Consider the following 19,271-nt stretch of genomic DNA (forward strand, 5'->3'; position numbering starts at 1 on the left):
CACTCGACGCATCGTCTGCAGATAGCGCCGTGGCGCGTTAGATCAACATTGCGGCTGGATGGCGCAAGTCACCGCCCTTTTATTATTATTATTATTATTACTATTTATTATTATTACTATTATTGTTGTTGTTGTTGTTGCTATTAATATTATTTATTCCGGTTCAAAGTTGATGCGTATAGCATCCATCCATTAATACACGGTGTGAAGCTACTTTTGAACAATGCGTTCCAGGGTCGTCAAAAGGTACGTTTCCTGTATATATGGCTCCTATGCGAGAGCCACATATCGGGACAACATGTTCTATAAAACGCGCCATCGAATCAGCACAAGGGAAGTGCCAACATTGAGCTTATGTATTATCCCAAATGAAATTTACTTAGTCAAGTTATTTATTTATGCATTTATTTACTTATTTATTTGGCACATACTGCCCGACCTTAGTCTAACGCCAGTAGTACAAAGCAATACGCGAATAAGTGAAACAATACAAGTATACAAAAATTCTGTATGAACAGCATCTTAACGCAGCGCGTCACATAGCTCGGCACTGCGCATAACAAAGTAAACATTTAATACCGCAGCTAAATTATCGAACACAAGAATGAAAAAGAAACGTACAAACGAAAAGGCATGACAAATACGCATGACAGATAAGGAAAGCCCTGAAACCTCTTATCGCAATCAAGTGTGCACACGAAGGGCGAGATAGTTCCGGCCTGCTCAGCGGGCAGGTCGTTGCAGTTTTACGGACGGTACGCGGGAAGAACTAGTTTTTAAACGCATTCGTTTTGAGCAGATATTCATCGACTTTAATAGAGTGGAAGGACCGAGCTTGGCGTCGCAGTACTAGTTGGAAGTATAAATTCTTATGTATTTCCTAATTTACCACGATACAGTAAATACAAAGCTTTTAATCTACGGTGGTGCCGCCTTGTCTGCAAGCTCTCCAATTGGCTTTGTGTAAAAGGGGTGACAACTCCGCTTGCTCGCCTTCTTTAACACTATCAAGGAAGGAAATTGAATTCTTACATGGGCACATTAGGACTCTCCCACGCTCTTAAAACAGATGTGGCCATCCTATTTTTATGCGAAGCATATTACGAGAGCTCAACCCAGCTCCTCAGGCGCGGCGGTGTCGCCATGAAACCACGTGACACCGTGACGTCACGACAGAGGAGAAGTGGCTTTGGCTCAACTCTTGCAAGACGGGCTGGGTGGGAATCGAACCGGGGTCTCCGGAGTGTGGGACGGAGACGCTACCACTGAGCCACGAGTTTTTTTTTTCTTTATTACCGGCTTGGCAAGTACATACAAATATTGTCAAATAAATCCGAATGTTAAAAAGTCTAGTCTTTACTAAGACTGACGTGTCATGTTAAAATGGCTTCATCGAAGCCAAACTGTTCAACACTGAAAGCCAATTTGGCGGATCACTTAGTAGTTTCAACACTTCGCTTGTATAATTAACATTCTCGGTAAAATAATACATTGCTGGCCTTGCATCAACATCAGCATTGCGTACAGCCATACGAGTTCGCCACACACTTTGCATACACAATAGCATCAACATGTCCACCGGCACACCGTCAGGTTCAGCACATGGCAAAAACCTTATTCCGAACGCAGTGATAGGAAGCTCCTTTTTTAATGTTCTTTGCAGGATGTCCCAAAGAAAGCGGGCATCGTGGCAGTCAAGAAAAATATGTTCGACAGTTTCTTCCTTGTTACATATAAGACAGTTGTCTGACCATGGGACAAACAAGCCCTTGCTTCTTAGCCATGGCTTAACAGGCAGTGTGCCGGTATGCAGTTTGAAAAAGAATGATTTTGTGTTAGCTCGTACAGGCATATTATTGACTCGCTTGAAAACATCTCGTTCAGGCCCTAAGTAATACATAGAACGATGTATAACCACTGAGCCACGAGTACGATGCTTCATAGCGGTACAAAAGCGCCTCTAGTGAATGCGGTGTTGCCTTAGAAACGAGCTGTTTCTAAGGCGTGCGTCTCTTGCTCAGGCGCACATTTCGTTGCCGCACCGAACGCTGCTTTGCTCGACGCTCACCGCGTCCAATGCGGGGCGCGTAGTCGCTGCCCTGTAGCCCATTGTCTTACACCCCTTGGCGGGTCGACGGGAACGCTGTCGCGTTCCACTCTTGAAGGCGAAGCAGTAATGCATGAGTTGTTTCTTCGTCTAGCCGAACCAAATATAGCCAAGCAACAGCAGTTCACCAGGCTAAACAGTGGTTCAACAACTAAAATAAAGGCTAGTATGCTTCGCATCCTGGGCTTAACCTTACCTAAGCCACAGCCATTTTTTCGTTACTGCCTCGTGCACAATTTCATCGCGATTGTTCCTTGTTTTTCTGCTTTGTAGAACGTTATAAGTTCCCTGCCCTCACGAAGTGAAGCCAGTTGGAAGTCTTCCCTTTGTGTGTGCATCTGTGTCTCTGTTCATTTCCTGTCTTCATCGCGCAGTTTAAAATTTTGCTGAAGCTGTAGCCGACGTTTTCCTGCTATAAGAGTTACAAATAAATGTGAGAAATTTCCTCTAACCTTTCTTGAGTTTTTGTATGTTAGATTTTATGTGGGCTTCCAAGCTATTGCGGCATATTCGAGGATCGGTCCTAGACAAGTTTTATAGTCCAAGAGTTTAATTTTTGTCGTTGATTTACTTAGAGATTTGCGTAAATATCTTAAGGGTTTCATAGCTCTCTTAACTGTGCAGGTCGTGTGATCATTCCAACGAAGACCATGAGTATAATTAGTATCCACAGGTACTTGTAACCTGATACTTCAGATAGGCTGGTACCATTGAGGAAGTAAGTAAACGTAAGAGATTGGACCTTACGTGTTACTTGCATTGCCACTGTTTTCCTAATGTTAGTATTCATTTGCCACGTCGAACACCATGTCTGTAAGCAATTTAACGTATTGTTTAACAATTCCAATCTGCCGGAATGCGGATTTCTTTAAGTAAGACAGTCTTCAGCGAAGATCCGTGCTTCAACAGGAAGATCCTTAACGAAATCATTTATAAATATCAAAAACAGTAAAGGCCCTAGTACAGAGCCCTGAGGGAATCCCGATTGCGCAGAAGCAGGTCCAGAAGTGCTATGGCCATTGGCCATACAACCTGTAAACCTTCTTACAACTTATTACAAGCTGCTACTGCTGTCTTCGATATATAACACAGTGCAGTGCGACTGGACCAGGACACACAAGACTTTGACACAGACAACTTGACCTCTGTCCAGCCACGCTACACTGTGTTATCATGAATCGCAAACAGCCAGCCCGCCAACGTGCTTTAGCGAACTTCAATATATAATATTTTATTTTTTCCCTATTTTCCTTTTTTTTTCAGAGTTGACAGGTGATCTTCAACTTAGTGCATTTTTATTGGCGATGCCGATGGCATCATATATTTTCAGCAAAAGGTACACGCGAGAGTTTTTCCCGTCATATCTGCCACGGAACTTAGGACGTACTTTGGTGAACCCATAGGTTGTTGTAGTGAAATATTCCTATAAACAAAACAGTTTTGTATAAACAACGCTGTCTGTGTTGTTTTGGCAGTGGGCTAACTTGCCTGGTGGAAGCAATGGAGATGACGACCCGCACGGATATCACGAAGCTGTGAGTCAATATCCACATGCATTTTTTCATCAAATTTGATAGTTTTACCCTAATTTATTTTACTTATTTCTTATTTCTTGTGAAATGCAACATTCCCATTGTTTTATGGATATGCAAACTTATCATAGAAGACAGAAACATATATGCATCTAATGCACTTAAACCAGTCACAGTCATTTTTTCACACATCTGTTTAATTAAGCATACTATAATATACTTTGCGCACTCTGTCCATTTGTCCATAAGGAATTGCCAAACTACTATTGAGCCTCTAGATAATTGTTCCCATTAGCATTCATGTTGATTTCCTTGGGCTGGCTTGCTGTTATTTCTATAGCGAAGCTGTTAGCCTCTAGTTGGTCGGCATTTTTCGTTACCCTATCCGTCAGCAAAAATGTCGGCCCATCCAGGCGGCAGCGCAGGGCAGTTGCTCGTACCCCCGTAATGCAGGAGCGTCAAGCACTCAGCAATGTGAAGCGAACAGTGCATACTTTCTTTGGAATCATGCATACAGCATACGCAACAGCATCTGTTTCAATATAGAACAGGCACAAAACAATTATTTGAGCCACATAATTGATGTTCAGGCGCGCTTGATAACACTGCCAAGCACTTAAGCTCGCCGAATATATTTCCTGGTAAAGGTTAGTCTTGCGCAAGCTGCCGTGCCGATGGCAGCTTGCGACGTAGGGAGTGACACCCTTAGTCTTTCGTATATAAAGGAAGCAACCTAGCAACTGATTTCAATGTTGTTGTAGCACCGTTATGGGCGGCGGCGTGCTGTCAAAATTACCCTTACTCCGATTACCCTAAGGCAATAAAGCATTGCATACCTCTCGCAGTAGTCGAAGTGGTGGTTTTCAACAGCTTCGATGTGCATTCACTTTCGCAGGGTGGGAATGGCAAGTCATTTTTTTTCTTTTTTAACACTGCTGCAGTTTTAGCGAGATATATTTTCCATGGATAGCACTGTTTTCACAGACATGATATACGTTTTATACAGGGTGTCCCAACTATAATGCACCAATATTTAAAAATATGCAAATGCCACGTAGCTGGACTTAACGAAGGTAACCTTGTTTGCTGTCGCTTGGGGATACTCAGACTATTTTTTGTATTCCTCCTAATTATACAATTAGTCTTAATTATTAAAAAATAATTTCCTTATCAACTATTATAGTTAGATGAAAAGTGTCAATGAGAAACTCGTTGAGCAACATAAACTCCCGACCCAGCTTGCTGTTGCTCAATACATGCTATACACAAAAGTGTTTTTCCGAGCGTGAAAGAAGTCAGCGAATACTAGCAAAATTGCCGTGCAACTGGCCGCTTGAGGCACTTTGCACGTATTCGCGTGCCTCTTATACTTTCGGAAAAATACATTTATGTATAGCACGTGTTGAGCAACAGGAAGCTGTAGCGGGCCAGCAAGCCGTGCCTGGCAGAGGTGGGTGCAATGACGCGTGTCCCAAATCTTGTCAACCGCAGCTTCTGCAGACTTCGGAGGAACGGCTACGCCTGACAGTGCGCACCATAACGGGCAAGGTGATCCACGTGACGGCCTTCCCCAGCGACACCGTCCTAGGTCTGAAGAGGCGTATCCAGGATAAAGAGGGGTTACCACCCAATATGCAGCGGATCTTCCATCGGGGGGAGCTGGTTGACATGTACACGCTCGAAGAGTGCGGTCTCACAGACGGCTGCAAACTTGAGCTCGCCATACGCTTGCGCGGAGGCTATACCGCGCCCGAACTTCCGGAAGTAAGTTCTGCTACGGGTTTCTCAACAGTACGTTCAGTTTCATGCGTAGTCGTACGTCTTATCCCCTTTCGTGAAGCATGTTCGCCGATGAAAGTGAGGAAGCTGCTGCAGACGCCACAAACCCGGCGTTCTCGATGATCTGACAATATATGTATAACGTGTGCCAACACTGCAGGGAATCCTGATCTAGGATTGTAGCGCGAAGTGACACGGACAGAGACTAGAAGAAGACAGGACGAGCGCTAACTCTCAAGTAAATTTTTATTGGAACTAACAACATATATATAGGTGATTTCAAATATCGCAGTATATGAACATGGCAAGGTCTAAAGACATCAGTTAAACATATCAAGAGGTAGGGAAGCCAAAAAGCAAACAACAAAAAGGCACTACTTGAGATTAACACGCGTGCTTTGAAGATACTGAAATTCGCATACTAACAGAAACATTGATGCGTGGCTAACGCGTCTCTCCTCATCTTTTGATGTGAAATGCCTCGGTTATTTCTCGGGTCATTTGCAATTTCTGTCTTGAAAGAATTTTTACAATTTACAACCGCAATTGAAACATTGCGACGCTATAGATATGAAGCATTAGGGTTGTTAATTGATTGTTCTTTTAGTCTAACATTAATACACCTGACGCTCTGTCCAATGTTAGTTTTCCCGCACTTAAGTGGAATCTGATAAACTATACCAGTGTTACAAGGCACAAAAGGGGACACATGTTTAACCCTGCAATCATTTTTTCTGTCTTTTTTTTGCCAGCCTGTTCATATTTCCTATTTATCATAGGGTAGAGTGTATAATCGCGACTGTACGAGGAGGTAGGAAGAAACAGATACACAGACACAGCGCTTCACTTTCAACTATAGATTTTATTTTCGCACGCATCGATAAATACATACCGTACGAGCAGAAAGAAACGTAACAGCAAGAAAGGCACATTCATTGGTGAATTTCAATAAACCGTACACGTGTGCAAGGCATGGGGAAAATATGTACTGCAGTGGTCACAAAGATAAACCGAGGAATCGTATCTCCTTTTAAGATAGCGATACCGAAGGCTTGCTTACGCACATTTAAGTAATTTTGCAATCTCGTAGGCCTCCACAATCTCCCTCGTCATGCTGCTATGAGCCCTATACAGAATGGAAGCACTTTTAAACATGGGCTTGCAGGAACAATCTTGGCAGGGGATACCCAAATGACTCGAGATTACCTTAGTGACGTTATATCAATGCTATTTTAATCTCTCATTGATGCATCTGCCGGTTTGAGCAACATACGTTCTTCCGCATGAACGTGGAATGGCATAGACAACGTTATGAGTACAGGTTATAAATTGTTCGCGATGTTGAGTAGAACATGCGTGCCTTTTGTTATTCTCTGTGCTAACCTGTTTGCATAGCTTCTGTAGACGCTCAGGGGCAGAGAAAACCACGGCTACCCCCGATTTCGCCGCTATATTCTTCTGAAATTATGTGAAATGCAATGAATGTATGGTACCACAGCAACTTTCTTTGCTCTAGCATTGGCACTGTTTCCATTCGACGCGCTTTTGCATTTCCTGCTTAAGCCCTCCGCGACAGATGTGAGCATACGCATCGGGTAACAAGAATCTGCCAGGCGCTTGGCCTGATCTCTGAAACTGGCTTCCATTGTGTGGTCACATAACTCCGTCAGAGAATTATTGAATCGCGATGTTACTACTGCGCGTTTTACAAATTTTGAATGAGCAGAATGAAATGGTAGGACTGGCTTATTACCTCTCGGCTGATAACTCCAGCAGGTCATTTGTGGAGAAAAGTACAATCGCAAGTCTAAAAACCTTATGAAATTGCCTATGGGGACTTCATGTGTCAACGACAAAGGGGACAACACTTCAGTGAACAAGCTTACGGTTTTTGAAACCCGCGAGTCAAAATTGCCTGTTTCGTTATTCAATATGATTAGAAAATCTTCAACAAATCTGAACACTTTCACGACATCGGTGTCATTTTTCAGGCGTTCATCAAGAACCTGGTCACGGTTAGCTAGATACAAGTCACTTAAGCAGGGAGCAGTACATGAGCCAATGCATATGCGATCTTTCTGTTTGACAACATTTCCTTCTCAAGTCGCGTAAGTCGAGTTAACATAAAAACGAAGAAGTTATAAAAAAACTGTCGCTAGTCAAACCACAAGCGTTTTGAAATCGAACCGCGCCAAACTTGTCAATGCAGTCAGATACTCATTTCATCACGTCATTCTGCGGGAGAGAATAGTACAGATCTATAAGTCAATCGAAAAAGCAACAAGGTTCCTGTCTTGACAGTCTTTAAAGAATTCCACCACTTGTTCAGACTTAGTTACCAAAAATGGGTCGTCGATTGGCAAGAGCTTTAAGTGCTTTTGTAAGAACGTCGCTACATGTTTCTGTCAAATAGCATTCTCTGACACTATCACTCGGAGGGGACATTCCGGCTTGTGCGTTTTTGCCAAGAAAAACAATTCAAGGTCCCTCTTTGTGCTTTTCTCCATAGACCGGGATAAGCCATCTAGTTTGAAGCTTTTGCGTAGCTTCATTGTTTCATTTTGGACTTTCATAAGTGTTATGTCATTGTGGACCCTGAAAGTTGACGAAATGGCTTGAAGAGCCTTTCAATTATACATCGTTCTGTTCATCACGACGAAACCACCCTCCTTATCAGCAGGGACAAGTGGGAGTGCATTGCCTTTCAAGAATTAATAGTCTTATTCAAGGAGAACCTTGCACTAAAGGGACGGGACCGCATTAGCACATCCACTCGTTCAGATACACACCTTCCCGACTCGGCTTCAGGTACTCGCTTTGACACTTGTCGTACCATTGCCAACAGATCGGGAGCAGACTTTGGCTGAGTCGAGAACTTCGGCTCACATTTGAGTACTTGCTGTACCTTGTTTGGCAGCGCACCGTCACAGACGATGTGTACCTGGATCGTTGATGCTGAAGGGTTCTGTAATTCCTGTCTCAGCCTTGGTACAGCATGCTGCCACAGGAATCCCGTCGTGCGGTCGATGATCCGGGAGAACTGTCGCCACGAGTTCCCACTTGTTGTAGGTTCCAGAAGTAGCAGCAAACTTTCTCTGTAGATTAGCACTTGTCGCTGCCATTCCGAGCGCATCAGCTTGCAGATTCAAATCCTGTGGTTAGTTGAGGTTGGCAGCACCCGAATAATGCGAGAATTTGGGGTGTAAGAATCTTGTGTCGGATGCAGAAGCCGAGCATGCGAGCTTTGGAAGCTGCGGCAACAATCAGTGGGACGACGCGGCACTGTTCAACGAGATACCACGGTGGAATGCCTGATGTACTTTCGATAAGCCGTACACGTGTGTAAGGCATGGGGAAATTATGTACTGCATAAACCGGCTTATCGGATGGTAAGTATGTTTACATACGGCTCCTCTGATTCCATAGTGCCTCCATGACTGCTGAGGTTTCGACTGAATCAAACGCTTTCTCGTAATCAATGAACTCTATATATATAGGGTTCGCTTATATTCCGCACATTTCTCTATCACCTGATTGATAGTGCGAATATGGTCTATTGTTGAGTAGCCTTTACGGAATCCTGCCTGGTCCTTTGGTTGACAGAAGTCTAAGGTGTTCCTGATTCTATTTGCGATTACCTTAGTAAATACTTTGTAGGCAACGGACACTAAGCTGATCGGTCTGTAATTTTTCAAGTCTTTTCCATCCCCTTTCTTGTGGATTAGGATCATGTTAGCGTTCTTCCAAGATTCCGGTACGCTCGAGGTCATGAGGCATTGCGTATACAGGGTGGCCAGTATTTCTAGAACAATCTGCACACCATCCTTCAACAAATCTGCTGTTACCTGATCCTCTCCGGCTGCCTTTCCCCTTTGCATAGCCACCAAGGCTTTCTTTACTTTTTTCGGCGTTACTTGTGGCATGTCAAATTTTTCTAGAATATTCCCCCTTCCATTATCGTCGTGGGTGCCACTGGTACTGTATAAATCTTTATAGAACTCCTCAGCCACTTGAACTATCTCATCCATATTAGTAACTATATTGCCGCCTTTGTCTCTTAGCGCACACATCTGATTCTCACTTATTGCTAGTTCATTCTTCTCTGCTTTTAGGCTTCTTCCGTTCCTGAGGCCATGCTCAATTCTATCCATATTATACCTCGTTATGCCAGCTATCTTACGCTTGTTGATTAACTTGGAAAGTTCTGCCAGTTCTACTCTAGCTGTAGGGTTCGGGGCTTTCATACATTGGCGTTTCTAAATCAGATCCGTCGTCTCCTGAGATATCTTACCAGTATCCTGTCTAACGACGTTACCACCGACTTCTATTTCGCACTCCTTAATGATGCCCATGACATTGTCGTTCATTGCTTCAACACTAAGATCCTCTTCCTGAGTTAAAGCCGAATACCTGTTCTGTAGCTTGATTCGGAATTCCCTCTATTTTCTTCCTTACCGCTAACTCATTGATCGGCTTCTTATGTACCAGTTTCTTCCGTTCCCTGCTCAAGTCTAGGTTAATTCGAGTTCTTACCGTCCTATGGTCACTGCAGCGCACCTTGCCGAGCACGTCCACATCTTGTATGATGTGAGGGTTAGCGCAGAGTGTAGTCTATTTCATTTCTAGTCTCACCATTCGGGCTCCTCCACGTCCACTTTCGGCTATCCCGCTTGCGGAAGAAGGTATTTATTATCCGCATATTATTCTGTTCTGCAAACTCTACTAATAACTCTCCCCTGCTATTCCTAGAGCATATACCATATTCCCCCACTGTCTTGTCTCCAGCCCTAGCTACTTCTTGCCTACCCTGGCATTGAAGTCGCGCATCAGTATAGCGTGTTTTGTTTCGACTTTACCCATCCCCGATTCCACGTCTTCATAGAAGCTTTCGACTTCCTGGTAATCATGACTGGATGTAGGCGCGTAGACCTGTACGACCTTCAATTTGTACCTCTTATTAAGTTTCACAACAAGGCCTGCCATCCTCTCGTTAATGTTATAGTATTCCTGTATGTTACCAGCTATAGCCTTATTAATCAGGAATCCGACTGCTAGTTCCCGTCTCTCGGCTAAGCCCCGGTAGCACAGGACGTGTCCGCTTTTTAGCGCTGTATATGCTTCTTTTGTTCTCCTAACGTCACTGAGCCCTATTATATACCATTTGCTGTCCTCTAATTTCTCCAATAGCACTGCTAGACTCGCCTCACTAGATAACATTATAGCGTTAAACGTTGTTAGGTTCCAATGGCGGCCTGTCCGGAGCCAGGTATTCTTAGCACCCTCTGCTGTGTCACAGGTCTGTCTGACCGCCGCCGTTGTCGGTTGCTTCGCCGCCGCTGGGGACTGAGGGGCCACGGTTTGATTGTTGTATTCATATAGGAGGTTGTGGCCAAGGTGGCCAGGGTGGCCAATCCTGCTCTGGTAAGGTAGTGCGTCACCGGTTCTGGTCACCGGGACCAGGCCGCACTCCAGGCCTGTTAATGCAATTTATCAACACGCAGATCTTCCTTTTTTCTTCCGCTGTCCATCCGGTGGAAAAATGCGCTGCACCGGGATTCGAACCACGGTCCTCTTGCACGCGAGGCGGATACTCTACCTCTACGCCGCCGCTGCAGGGACAACATGGCCACAATTAGCACATGACCGGGGCATTTGGAGAAGTATGGGAGAGGCGTTTTCCCTGCAGTGGGCGTAGCCAGGCTTATGATGATGAGTATGACATGATAAACAATTTCTGGGGGCGGGGCGAGAAAACTGTATTGACGTAATAGCTGTTGGTCCCGTTCCGTAATATCTGTTGGCCACGTTCCTTGAACCATGGGACAACCTGTGTACATAGGGCCCCACAGCAAACCTTTTTTCCATTTTCTGTTTTTCTTGTTTCTTAGCGGGCCTTTTTATCCATTGCGAAAGCCTTTCGCAGATAACAAATGCACAGGATAGCCAACCTTCTCGAGGCGATCTATCTGTTGCGAAAAACTTGGTTGCATATTGTGTGGACATGACTTAGCAATGGCAGACCTAAGAGCTGAGTATGCTATCCCCTGTTTAATAAGTTTGGAATGACAAGAAGAAAATTCAAGCGATGGTTTCCTTTCCCTAGGCGAATAGTGCGAACAGATGTGCTCCTCCTGGAACGTTAAGCACAGATCTAAAAACTGCAATTTGTTGTTCTGGATAAGCTCAACGGTGAAACCAAGACCGCCCCCCCCCCCCCCACATGCCCTAAAAAGTGTTAAAGTATCTATAGCGTTCTTGGTGTAGTTGTCGCAAGAACAAAACACCAGGTAGTCATCTACGTGTCGAAAGGTATGCACAACCATTTCCTGAAGATTGTTTTGCAGCTTTCTATTGACGCTACTTAGACAAATATCACTCAAAACTGGCGTAACTTCTGAACCAATGCAAACTTCCGATTTTTGTACATACGTAGAACTAGCGCATTTTACAAAAGTATTCTCCAGGTAAAACAACAAAAGCTCTAAAAAGGGATTCCACAGGCACCCCACAGTCTTGAGTAAACCAGAACTCATCATTGTAGAGCGTCACTGCTTCTTTAACACTACATATTAGTTCCGTTTGCGGAAGCAAATAAAAATGATTTTTTACATCGGTCAGCACTGATCGCCGAGCATTTACCTGGATCATTGTCGCGTAGGAAGACTTTAGCTTCCCTATCTCTTGATCTTGATATGTTTAACTGATGTATTTAGACCTTGTCATGTTCATATGCTACGGTATTTGCAATCACGTATATATATGTGGTCAGTTTCAACAAACATTTGTTGAGAGTTAGCGCTCGTCCAGTCTGCTTCTAGACTTTGACCGTGTCACTTCGCGCTACAGTCTAAGATCATGCTACCGTGCCAGATCGCCCAACATTCGATCCTTCTGCAGGGAATCCACGAGATTTCAGTTTAAAGCCGGCAGTTCTTGTTCCATGCGCCGAAGTAAATTATTTAACAAAGCCCCAAGGGGGCTTTTCAGCACGGGAACAGTACAAGCAGTCAGCCAGCCGGTCTGAGAACTGGCTAACCTCCCCGTCTTTCTGTCTATTCCTGCTTCCTTCCTTCGATTTTTGGTCTCGAACTGCCCACTGTGGAGAGAGACGCTGCTTACGCCGACGCTGGTTGACTGGAAGCAGTGCCTTGTGCAGTCAACGGTCAACGAAGCCTTTGTGCAGTTTGGTTTGTGCCAGTTTTCCTTTGAATGTAGCACAGCAGGCAGTCTTGCAAACTTTGGAAGATAGTTCCTGGTTCTCTTTGCAGTACTCGATGAATGGAACTTAACACTAGCAGAAATAGCGACCTGTGTGCAGTAACCATGTCCTTGAGTCCATTCACCAGTTTAACAAAAGCAACGTTATTGGCTCACTCGGTACATGACGGGCCATTTTTAATCGTGCACAGTATGCTTCGTCCCTCTTGTGCGTGCTGTCCTGCATGCCAAGAAGTATCAGACGAAACTTTTCACCAGCCGAGCACTGCTTGTAGCACTCCGTCATTTAAATGACGGTGTGCTGCCGTGCGCTTTGGTGCGTGTAGGTCCAGCCGAATCTATGTAGTCTTCTCATGTGCACTATTCGATGCACATGAGAAGTTCAGTTCGTCTAAAGAAAGCTAAAATTACCTCCTTTGGAATGGCGCTCTTAATACGGTTTTCCCAATAATTCGTAGATATTTTTTTGTTTTTGTTTTCTTCTTTAAACGGCTCTTGAGTTTTAGGCCCGAGCAGAGGTGTTACGACCATTTTTGCAAGTACTGCGTCAATGCCCTAACTTTAAGGCAAGTGTAAGACTAAAATATATATTGGAATCCTCAGTAAAGCTCACAGGAAGTCAGTCGAAGTTATGAACATAACCGCGCGATAACTACGCACCCGAACTGACGAGGGGACACGTCACGTAATCGTGTTTCACGACCCGCTATTCTTGTGCTGTTATGCGAGTTTCTACAGCTACAGTATCTCATTCTCCCAGCCTTCAGCAATAATCGCGCTATATTTATTCCTTTGTCTCACAACATCCGCCGGCAGAAAGCCAATCGCATCTGGCTGCTTCATGGTGCGATATCACCCACGACGATGAGTGAGGTGGTCGATTAGACTTATTGCGAACCGCTTTAGTACATTAACTTGTTTTTAGGTTATTCAGATTTCCCAAAGTCTAAACAGAAAATGAATATGCGCACCTTGAAATGTGAACATTGCGCAATTTTTTCAGCGACTTAAAATTAAGAGCAAAAAAAGAAAGACACGTCTTCGTACATTTTCGTGCGCGATCACACGCGTCCGTGCGTGTGAACTGTGCTTCCAAGTCACGGTTTTGACTCGGCTGCCTTACACGCAGGAGGCGCCTATGATGCTGCGCGTCTGGATTCGACCACGCGAATTCGTCGAGGTGGAGAGCCACCTCGGGGCGACCATCGGCAGCATCAAGGAGAGCATCGAGAAACTGACCGGATGGCCGGCGGCCCACCAAACGCTCCAGATTTGCAGCTATGACAGTCTGGAAGACATGAGCGACGAGCACACGGTGTCGCACTACGGACTGCGCGGTTATGGTATTGATTATGAAACACTCTATGTATCCCTCTGTAAAGGGAAGGGGGCAACGGAATAGAGGGTGGGGGGAGGAACTACTTGAAGTAGGCCTCCTCTATCCTCTCAGCCCACTCCAGGATGGCCTCCTGAAGGTCGGGCCTCGAGCTGCGCAAGGCAGCCTCCCACTGCTCCTCACTAGATATTAATTGCTTAAGGAAAGGGGGAAGGGGGTGATTAGGGCACCCCCACATGATGTAGTTTAAGTCTGCTTTGGGAGAGACGCAGAATTTACAAGAGGGAGAAAGGTAAATGGAGGGATGAATGCGGTGGAGGATGCAAGGGGAGGGAAAGGTGCGAGTCTGCAGCTATCGCCACAGAACTTCACACCGACGCGGAGATTTGCCCATGAGTGGCGGAAAGAATAAACGGTCTAATCGGTAGTGTGCGCAAATGTCGTGGTAGGTAATAAGTCGATCCCGCGCTGTAAACGGCGCCTCCTTCGTAGCGAGGTCTGACACATCTGATGCCTGAGCCCGGACTGTATATCCTCGGGCACTAGCATGAGCCACCTCGTTTCCGGCAAGGCCCGCATGCGCGGGAGTCGAGATTAATGCCACAGTTTGTAGGAAAGGACCGGCCAAGAGGAGGAAAAGGGCTGGCTTAGAGACCCTGCCCGCTCCGAAGTTATGTATTGCTGTTTTGGAGTCGCTAACGATAACTGATGAATTTGGGATTGTCAGGGCCAGGGCTATGGCCGCTTCCTCCGCCTCCTCCGAGGAAGAGCCAGTAATGGAGGCGGCCGCAGCGACCTGGCTGTAACAGTTAACGACTGACATTGCGTAATGATTTCTGTTTTTATTTATTTATTTTATTTACAAATACTGCTATCTCATTTAAAGACATAGCAGAGGTGGGTTACATAACTTATGAACACAACATGTCAACCAACATGGTTAGGCAGTTCTTTCTGAAATTGATCAGTCGGCAATGAACGCAGAGAACCAACTAACTTATTCCATAATCCAACAGTGTGTGGAAAAAAAAAACTTATAGCAATCTATTTAGGGAACGAAGGGATCTATGTTTAATGGGTGAGTACATCGGTTTACTCGCGCAGTAGGTGTGGTTAGCGAGATAGGCACTTCAGTGTTAGTCGATCCGTGTACGATTTTGTGCAGCAGGATTAGACGGTCACACGTGCGACGAAACGACAATGGGTCCAGTGATAAAACGTGTGCGTCGGATGACGGTGAAAGCATACGGTCGTAACGGCCATAGATAAATCTAGCAGCTTTTTCTGAATGGATTCTAATTTGGAAGTATCCTTTATGCGATGAGGCGACCACACTACAGAAGCATACTCTAAAACAGGTCTAAATAGTGATTTATAGGCCTTAAGCTTGCATCATATTTGGCGGCATCAACATAGACCACGTCTTTTGAGGTGGAGAATTGTTTTTGGAGAGTCTTTCATCGCTGACTCCTGCGCTGTTTGTGGTGCACAGGGTGCATGTTTTTAGAAAGTGGGGGGATGCAGAGGTTCTCGGGTATGTGATGTGGAATGGTGTATTTAATCTTGGTGATGGGTGTCGGAGTGGTAGAATTTGTAGAATGTGTCGACCTGTTGCGATGTTACAAAGTCTGCTATATTGGGATGTAAGGTGGGCTTCTGTGAGTTCAGTGTGTGTGTTGAAGGTGCCAATAAGCATTAGCCTTTCAGTGGAAGTACGTATGGGGACCCCCAGAGCGAATTTATATATTTTGCGTGAAAGAGTATCGATTTTATCCGATTCTGATTTAAGGAAATGTAGATATGGTGTCGCAAATGTAATCTTACTGATATCGAAGGCCTGGACCAAGTGGAGAAGTTCGTCCTCCTTTATTCCGCCATGTTTATTGGAGACTCGCCCTAGAAGGCGCAGGGTGTGATCGACTCCGGTGTGGAGTATATGTAGGGTTATGTGTTGAGCCGGTTGCTTTGAATGTGTAAACCGAGCATCCAGAGTCTGTCCACTCTAGTAAGAGGAATGTGGTTTAGGATGACCTGTATACTAGACAAGTCTTTTTTGGCCTCCCGATGGAATGGCAGAAGTAGCTCGGATTTTTGAGGGGAGCATGTGAGATTCATAGCCCCTGCATGAGCCACGACGGTGTCTGTTGCGGCGTGTAGAGTGTCTTGAATCGCTCCATCGGAGCTGCCAGTTGTACAAAGAGTGATGTCGTCGGCGTAAAGAGAAAACTTGAGATCAGGAATAGATTGCAATGCTCGCGCCATCGGCATCATAGAGTGATTAAAAAGAAAAGGGGAAAGCACTGAGCCTTGGGGCGTGCCGTAGCTACCTAAAACGTACGGACAATGCTGTAATGGCTATGCGGTATTTACCGGGTGTCCCAGAAAACATTAGCCAAACTGCTAGAAGAAAATTTTTAAAAATAGCATGGTGCAAGGTACGATTACAATATCAACGGTGTTCGGATTTCTGACGACCGAACACCGTAGCTCTAATAACTGGTCGCATTCTGCGCAGATTTTCTTTCTTTCTTTCTTTCTTTCTTTCTTTCTTTCTTTCTTTCTTTCTTTCTTTCTTTCTTTCTTTCTTTCTTTCTTTCTTTCTTTCTTTCTTTCTTTCTTTCTTTCTTTCTTTCTTTCTTTCTTTCTTTCTTTCCTTTCTTTCTTTCTTTCTTTCTTTCTTTCTTTTTCCTTTAATAGCTTGGCTAGCGTAAGGTGGAACATGCGTGTTCCGGGCCTTCAGAGCATAGAGTTTCCTAGAATTACTAGAGGTCAACTCTGGAGCTGCGATCCTTCAGCTACCAAGGGAGTGATTGCTAGCACACAGATCTGTCTCATCCACTTATCTCCACTAGAGGTAGTGGAGGCCAGAGGTCTCATCTTCGTGGTCCACGCTTTAGACGTTCTTGTGGATTCGTTTATCACGCCTGTGAGGGCCTCAATTTCGAAGCAATTTATACCCGTTTGAATGCAGCAGGTAATAAATTGCAAACGCGCAAAAGCGCTGCGAATTATAGTGGTTCCGCTTGCCCATGCGTCCGTGGCGTAATGGTTTCAGTATCGGGCTTCTGTGCTGGAGGTTCTGTGTTAGAATCCTGCCGTCCGACAATTTTATTAATGTTTACTTAATTATTTATAACGCAGTACTTTCTTGAACATGATCACTTTGCAAAGTCACGAAGCCATTTATAGCCAGAAGGACGAAGTTTAGGCAAGTCCATGTTCTTGGTTACCCACCCTTCCCAAGCTGGCTGAACTGCCCTGCCCGCAGCTCCCGTAGACACTAGCGCCACAGTTCCTCTAGTAATTGTATGAAGCTCTATGCTTCAAAGTGAACTATCAGTAAGCTTAATAAAAAGGTTATACTAGCTACGCAAATGTTGCATGCTCAGATGGTTTATGCAACTTTGCGGACTCAATTTTCACGAACAAGTAAACAAATTCATAATAAACATTTTGTAAATTAACGCTTATTGTGCCATCATCGATATGTTTATACTATTGGAAACTCGAAGACAACTTCATTGAGTTTTAAAAATATGAATGTTTATGTTCAGAGATATTCATAATTGAATTTGGCGCTCAGTATCCTAATTTCTATTCAGAGGCGAAAGTCTCGAAGTGTTGTGAAAAAGACAAGCAAGCATCTGCCGTGGTGGCGTGATGGATTTGGCAAAATATTCCAAACGGGGAGTACTTGAAAGCCTTCCATAGTAGCCAGTCATCAAAATAACAAAATGTCATCTTCGTTTTTCCGGCAATTTGAACCACGTGGATGTAAAGGGAAAAGAGAAAGTAAATTGATTAAATTTATTTAAAAGCAGATTTATTTAAAACCCTGAACATCCTCAACATTTACGATTTCACAGCACACAACATCGCCTCCGTCATGCATCAAATAGTTAATGAAAAACTAGCCTTGACAACTGTCTCGCTCCATCCCTCACTTCGCAATGTTGGGAACGCATCTCGATGTCGTTTTTTATTGCCTAAGGTAAATGCCAATTATGGTCGCTCTACACTATAGTTTACAGGCACCTCAGTTTCGAACAAGCTCGATAGTGACCTAACCACTCTAAGAACACTGCATAGGTTTCTTAAACAATCACCTCTCCCTTATTAACAATGCGTAACACTGTGCACGCTTGCACATGTCCTCACTTTTCTTTTTTTTTCTTCTGCCGATGTTTTCGATGATTTGCCAAAGAAAATTGTTAGAAAAATGTATTTCATTCGTGAAACTTTCCCTACTACTGTATTTTCTTGCTTCACTTATTCAGCTATTTCAGTTTTATGTGTACCCGCCGTGGTTGCTCAGTGGCTATGGTGTTGGGCTGCTGAGCACAAGGCCGTGGGATCGAATACCGACCACGGCGGCCGCATTTCGATGGGAGCGAAATGCGAAAACACCCATGTACTTAGATTTAGGTGCACGTTATAGAACCCCAGGTTGTCGAAATTTCCGGAGTCCTGGCAGGGCTCAGGCAGGGGTGCCCTTTATCCCCGCTGCTGTTTTTGATGTAGATGGTGAGGATGGAGAGGGCGCTAGAAGGAAGTAAGATCAGGTTTAATCTCTCATACAAACAGGCGGGTGCAGTAATAGAGCAGCAGCTCCCTGGTTTATTTTATGCGGACGACATTGTGTTGCTAGCTAACAAGCAAAGTTATTTGCAAGTGTTAGAAAATCAGGTGTTATGGTGTTCAATGAAAACAGTGAACAGACAGTGGAGATACAGTGCCAAGAAATACCTCGGGTAAAAGAATATAAATACCTTGGTATATGGACAAACGAAGGCAATGGATATATGGAAACACAGGAAAAAACCATAACGGTAAAGGGGAACAGAAACGCAGCCATAATGAAGCACAGAGCGCTATGGGGATACAATAGGTACGAGGTCCTCCGAAGTATGTGGAAAGGTGTAATGGTTCCAGGACTTACTTTTGGAAATGCGGTTGTTTGATATAAATCAGGGGTACAATCATGACTCGACGGGAACGAAAGGTCAGTGGGTAGCCTCGCATTGGGCGCTTCACGGGAATACTACAAATGAAGCTGTGCAGGGTGATATGGGCTGGACTAGTTTTGAAGTGAGGGAAGCTCGCAGTAAAATTGAGTATGAAGAACGGCTGAGGAATATGGAAGAAAATAAATGGGCTGGGAGAGTGTTCAGGTATCTGTACAGGAAAAACATTGATTCACAGTGGAGGAAAAGACTAGGAAGCTTACCAGCAAGTATGCAGCCTGTGGGGTGGACAACAGAGCAACCAAGAAGGTCGAGCGGAAAGTCAGAGAGGCTGA

The 19,271-nt window shown here is 44.6% G+C and overlaps 1 protein-coding gene across 3 annotated transcripts in view; it reads left to right on the forward strand.

Annotated features, from left to right (window-relative positions):
- Nucleotides 1-16,548, forward strand: part of LOC139055482 (uncharacterized) — a 98,625-nt gene extending 82,077 nt beyond the window's left edge. The window contains exons 3-5 of one of the 3 annotated variants that reach the window (XM_070532998.1): nt 3,583-3,642; nt 5,131-5,403; nt 13,766-16,548. In XM_070532998.1, the coding sequence (XP_070389099.1) occupies nt 3,583-3,642; nt 5,131-5,403; nt 13,766-14,038 (606 nt within the window). In that variant the 3' untranslated portion in view covers nt 14,039-16,548. Of the gene's footprint in view, nt 1-3,582; nt 3,643-5,124; nt 5,404-13,765 lie in introns of all 3 variants that reach the window. The other 2 variants (XM_070532999.1, XM_070533000.1) reach the window with 2 other exon arrangements.
- Nucleotides 16,549-19,271: the final 2,723 nt, after the last annotated feature.

Source organism: Dermacentor albipictus, chromosome 2 (genome assembly GCF_038994185.2).
Source record: "Dermacentor albipictus isolate Rhodes 1998 colony chromosome 2, USDA_Dalb.pri_finalv2, whole genome shotgun sequence".
In the NCBI taxonomy this organism is placed as follows: domain Eukaryota; kingdom Metazoa; phylum Arthropoda; class Arachnida; order Ixodida; family Ixodidae; genus Dermacentor; species Dermacentor albipictus.